Here is a 6,311-nt window from a genome sequence, read left to right as displayed (position 1 = left end):
AAAATTGGTGGCAGGTACTAATTTCGAACATAACGCAGGAGGTTTCTAAGCTTTTCTTGAGAACAGGAATGCCGGTCGATACACACCTCTTCGGGTTCTTACACACATCATGGGACTTTTTAAGGCAGACATAAGGATTTCATCCTTATCTACGAGTTGTGCAGGCGGGGAGGTCTGATTTTGCTTTGTTTCAGAAGCTTCACTCCCAGCGTAACTCTAGATTCCAAGAGCGAGGAGTTGGAGCTGGCTTATTGTGGCATCTGCGTGTGGAGATGCATAAGTTGGACAAGTGATTCTGATTTGAGACGTGCCATTAATATCATTGAAACACAAAGCTATATAGCATTGCGAAACGAAGTTTCTGAACAAGAAACCGCCAACATGAAAAATTAAACGCAGCCGTCTCCCAACATGAAGTCTGCATTTCTTCCGTCTGTTTAAAGTAAAGGACTTCACGACCTCTTCGGTGACTGGTTTTAGTGCTTATTGAGGTTAGGTATAATATGGCGAGGTCTGCATGATACTCAACACATAACATCACTTCTGGTACTATCACACGCGTATCGCTTTGGAAGGTTTAGTACACTAAAACCAGTGCTGCTTGCTTGTCTTGCTTACAATAAGCTATCTACAGCATCTCGTACGTCACTACCGCGTCCCCACCTTTTTTAGCTTTAAAGTTGTTTTGACTGAGTAGTTTTCTTGAAACTGCTTGAAAATATTAGGATGCGACAACGGTTAAGAGCGACCGCTAAGGGGAAATACATTAGTCCCTCAACAAGCTCTCTCGGTCGAGATCTTCAGTTTCGTTGCTTACTATGCTTGCTGGTGACTGGACATTAACAAATCCTACCCTAGCGTTTTCCAGATGGTTTATCACTCGACGTCCAACCACCTGAACAGTATCCTGAACGATACATGACTACTGCTCTCTGCTTGGTGTCGAGCGAGCCTCCAACAAGTTCACCCCACATGTCATGCACAATATCAGCTTCCACCGATCATCTGTATAGTACCATCAGTAAAGAGAACTCTGGAACAGTTCGCGAAATGCACATATGGTTTGGGAAAACTCGACTGAATCCTCCGTACACATCATTTATCATTCGAAGAAATTGTATTCAACAGCAATCATTAAACAACACATAAACGTTACAGAAACCAAGTAAGAAATGTCCTTTTAGCCAATTCAGCTATGCAGAACCTGTACATAATCCCCACATCCGGCGCTAAAAGAGCTGAAGGCTTTTCACCCAGGAGGAAACACCACAGACGGGGAGAGAAATAAAGCCCCTAGTTAAATGTAGTGAAGCTACAAAGACGTACCTAGCTCAGATAAGCAACTAATCGGTACTCTGAGAACTAAACAGCCCCTCTGGAGCACACATGCCACAGATATCAAATGAAGAACGAACTTCCTTTCAAATAATGAGGGTAAACGTTAATCAGTTATCCTGACAGCTAAATACGCGTCCCTTTCTGAATGTACACTGGCCAGGCTACAAAACCACTCACCGCTCGCCTTAAGTAGAGGAACGATATCACACCTAATACACCCACTCAATCACATGACGATCTATGGTAAACACGTGGTCGGACCTCAAACTCTCAGCCACATGCGTGCTTTCGTCCACACTGAAACGTTAAGATCAGAGCGATGACTCTTCGACCAATGCTTCCGCCGACTAGTTTGTGCAGCTGATGAATCTGAATTACAAGACTTAACTAAGTGTGCCTCCACGTGTGTTTTTCACAATGCGCAGGCCGTACGCGTCCAGGGGACAGAGTTCCTTACCTGGTGGCCTAGTTATTTACGTTGTGCATGTCAAAATACATGAGAAGTATATATCTGCATTACTCTGCTAGCTGTCTAAAGTTTTGCATGGACAGGTGTAAACGCACAGCAGTTACCCAAAGAGGAATTACGACCTGAGGATGTGAGCGTTTTGGATGATATTGCGTTCAATGTGTTCTTACTTATGGGTTCCTAAAGTTATTGTAATTGGGAGACTAATTTATACAATGAAGTATAGTATAATCCAGACGCCTGACCTTATATGTAGCACTTCTAATTTCAATGGCTGAAAAGTTTAAAGCTGACATGTATTTACCACACACCTATCGGTGCGATAATGTGAACCTAGATACAATATTTGTACGAGGAAGTAAGGGTATTTTGAGAAGTTGAAGTACCAGGTACCAGTTGAAGTAGTACCAGGTAAAGTATGACTACAATGAAGATCTCCAAATTCTCCGGGTGCAAAACACGACGTGTTGGAGTGTTCGAGTATATATGGAGTCTTTGAACGCGAGCTCCATTTCATTATACTGACATGTCTCGACCGAATCGAAAGGCAGACTAGCATCAGTTAGCTCATCTGGAGTTGGGGAGCACTGATTTTTCACCTGAATTTAATAGGTTACCTTGAGATACAATCGCTCACAAGCAATGTGGGAGACGAAATTAAAGGTAATTTTTCTGTGATTCACACGGGACTCGTCGGCGGTTGCAGGAATGGACAGTGGCACACCGTCCACATTCGAAGACTGTGTGGGCTATATGACTGCGAGCGCGAAAGCCGTACAATCTGCGCTGTCTGATAACTATCCTTATCTGTTCTGTATGTGCATTGCCTAGTTTCCGTTTATGGGTAAAGATTATAGCAACGGGACAAAAATAGCAAAATTAGTGAAATCTTCAGGCCATCGAAAACACTGTCCCGAAACATCAATTAGAGCGAACAGCTACCAGCCACTTTATCGATGTCGCCTTCATTCTCAAAACTGAGGCGATGAACTATACAAACCTTGGCTGGCGCTAAGCTACTTGATTAGTGCTAAAGTAGTATGAACCGAATATAAAATAACGCAAATCTGGGAGCGCCACTAGATGCAACGGATGACTGCAATTAATACTCTACAGAGAACATAAATAAAACAGCTTGTTTCTTACACCTACCTTTGTATGGAGTTAAAGACGTAGTATTCAGCTGGGACTGATTCACTAGGCTCGTGCTTCCTTGGCTAGTTGGACAAAAAGTTGGGCTTGAGGCAGCAGGACCATACTTGCTATTGCACTCACGACAAGCGTAGCTCCGACCGTCAATCGGCGTTGGGCTGAAGAACTGGTTAAGCAGATCTTGTAAACTGCACTCAGTCGCCTCACCATTGTAGCAATCAGGAGGGAGGGCTAGACTGAGCTCCGAAAATGGTTCCTCAGTACATGCAATGACGTTGCAGTTGGAACAGCGAACATGACTTACCGAGTGACCTTGAAAGGTACGATTGACGAAATCACGTGAATTCAGTGGAGCCGTGCCAGAAACACTATGCATTTCTGATTGAAGCCGATCTAGAAAGACGCTAAGGAATTCTTCTGCATCTTGTTGTCTATAACCTTTGAACGCAGGCAAAGCTGTCCAAATGGAATACAGAAGATTGCTTGGACTAACAACTGTCCGTTGGCCTGACCAGAGCAGGCGAAGTACACTGTATAGCTCCTCATAAATGGATGTCTGTCTTGGACCTAGGTGATCGGATTCTTGGGAAGCCATCGGGAGTTTTTCCTGAGAATTTTTTACGCCACAACGTCCACCGTTCAATCCACCACCGGAGACTAACGGTTCGGACGGATCCTTGGCATTAAATGCAGGATTGACAAGCACAGAACTACGGTCAGGAGAACAAGTAATGTCAGACACTGAAGCACATGGAACCGAAGAAGGCTGTACAGCTGAGTGACGGGAGGGTGTACTAGGTGGTGACCTGCTTGCTGTTGAAGCATCCAGAAAACATGGATGATTCTGTAAGACAGGTTGGTCAGTTGTACAGTCAAGGGAAGTCGCGTTTTGATATCGGCGTTTCTTGGCAGATGGCAGAATGTCGGAAGGGGCATGACTCATCACAAAGTTTGCAAAGGGGGCGGTATGACTAAAAAGGAGTTTGTAAACCAAAAACATGCGTACGCATCAACTTACCGAAGGACCTGTAAGACGGAATTCATGTAACATGTATTGCCTAAGTTCCGTAAACCCGTGAAGGAGGGTGAAAAGGTAAGCGGGGAATTCGGTTTTCTCGAAGAGGCCCGTACTCGGGCAGACGGTCCAAGAAGACGCTAAAAGGTTGCATAAACAAGATAAGAAGAACTGTCTACCTTCTTCTCAACGTAAACAGACCACCATTGACGCAGAGCCCAAGACAAACGAGAATACCTAGAAATATCTTTGACAAGAATGATCGTACCGGTGCCGCATCACAGCAGTCTGAATATCATCAGCTTTCAGTAGGCGACTGGTGGCCCTATGGTGAAAACTGAAGGATCACTGGTATCTACCAACCTTTTGGCATTCCGCATATGATATCTTAAGATGCGCCGGCCTCTCTTTTGCTTGTATAATTCCTCAAAATTCTGATCCGCCACAGCATCCAATGCCATGCGTAATAGTTTTATGTCGCCCGGTGCATTGTCATTCAGTACAAAATCGTCACAAAGGTAACTATAACAACGGAAATGAACGTCAGACAAGCACGGCCGACTTACCAAAATACGAATTTTTCGTTAACTTCAATGCAAAGTGGATGCTAAGTGAATATGTGTCAAAGTAAATCAGACCATACTCCAGTGGCTTGAAAGTGCTGCAATGCGTGTTCTGCAATATAGCGTCCACAAGCGAAATTTGTGCATGACAGACAGGCCCAAACGCTTTCTGTTGTGTTACATACATGGCAGTGCCATTTATCCGGACTTAGAATGCCTAACTGAATGCTAGTTCTAATCTTCACCACATGCTTGCAGTTGTCAGTCATATGGGACCTGTAAAGGGATAAAATTGTTATCGTTAATTTGAGTACGAAAATATTCTTCAACACTTCAAAAATAATTCGCAACAAGTTATGCCCCCATCTGAAATTGGGAAAAGCCAACCGCTAAAGACCAGTTCATAAGCTATTTTTCATGCGGTTCAAATGTCCGCTTAAAGGAGTGCAGCAAAACTCCTCTACGAGGAATTATACATATGTGGAAGCACTTTTTTTAAACTGGAATCTGTCCTGTCATATCCAAAAACCGCTATAAAATGGATACTTTATCGCACCGCTGATTATCATGCGTAACACGTGACAGAAAACATTCAGAAACCAAGAAAATAAATGGAAAGATAGTTTGTGATCCACAGGTGGATCATAGTGAAACAAGAATTAGTGACAATTCGAGCAAGCAATTATCTTAACCTATGATATAACCATTTCTGTGGTACGCCTGAAAATCTTCTACTCTGCAGTACGACCGATTGTGGTGTAACCCAACCAAATATTTCATAAACAGTGTTTATACACATTTAGTTTTGATTACGAAACACAATTAATTTTTCCATAACGATACCGTCGTTATTATCAACGAATTAGACTTTTCCACAGGATATATTCTATCGCCTACCTTTTCCCCCTTTCAAAGTCCATTTCTGAATCATTTACTCCCACAATTCCTAGAAGCATTTTGTGACCGACAACTCACCGCTAAGTCCCTCAGTTTTGCTTCAAAATTGACAATTTAAGGATCCGAAGCTTATTGTGAGTAGACACGCGAACTGATTTTTCGCTGGCCTTTGGAGATAATAACAAAATTATGCACTTGATTCCCTCCTCTAATTCCATACCTTGCGAATACCACGTTGATGTGGCGGTCGGTGCTGCTATTATCTCGGGTGAGAGACTTGAATTCGGTAAATGAGACTGCATCTGAGTCAGCAATCGTTTGTGCTAGTAGGGGCTCAGCGCCCTTGGTCATTTCTGCGTATACTCCTACAGACCCTATCTTTAGACAACCAAGGATGAATTTTGTAAGCCGCAGAACGTGGTTCGTCGCGCATCTTCTTTGGATGTTATAGTGCTGGTTGGTTTTTGCTTGAACACTGTCCCACCATATAGTGCGGGTAGCAGAAAAGAACAAAACATATAGTAGGTTTGATTAATTTTTTTTAACTTCGTGGTAATCCAGACCCACTAAACTAACATAAGCGCCAGCTATAGTCAAAACCAGCCATGCGTGTCTAGTGACGCCAGTTTGAAAAAAGTTGTCCTTCGACTAGGTAAGTACACAACCACCAAGTGCTGGAACCACGCTTTTCTTTCTCATACGTGCAGCATACAACGCTACCCAGAGATCATGAGCAACTTTAATTAAAGATAGGTATACAAATCATCTAACCCACCAACTGGAATGGATCATTTTGGGATCCAACCAAAGCAGCCTGTCTTACTTTTTTGTCCCTCCCCCCCCCCCCCCCCCCCCCCCCCCCTTCCCCCCCCAACAC

At 43.5% G+C, this 6,311-nt stretch overlaps 1 protein-coding gene across 1 annotated transcript in view; it reads right to left on the bottom strand.

Moving 5' to 3' along the window:
- T265_11441 (hypothetical protein) overlaps positions 1-6,311 on the bottom strand; it is a gene marked incomplete at both ends in the record, with an annotated part of 34,971 nt that overhangs the window by 23,757 nt on the left and 4,903 nt on the right. The window contains 2 exons of the mRNA XM_009178097.1: positions 2,960-3,930; positions 4,338-4,496. Of these exons, the coding sequence (XP_009176361.1) occupies positions 2,960-3,930; positions 4,338-4,496 (1,130 nt within the window). The remainder of the gene's footprint in view (positions 1-2,959; positions 3,931-4,337; positions 4,497-6,311) is intronic.

This window comes from Opisthorchis viverrini, assembly GCF_000715545.1.
Source record: "Opisthorchis viverrini unplaced genomic scaffold opera_v5_496, whole genome shotgun sequence".
Classification (NCBI taxonomy): Eukaryota; Metazoa; Platyhelminthes; class Trematoda; order Opisthorchiida; family Opisthorchiidae; genus Opisthorchis; species Opisthorchis viverrini.
The sequence above is the reverse complement of the archived record's forward strand: the minus strand, read 5'-3'. Positions and strand labels throughout refer to the sequence as shown.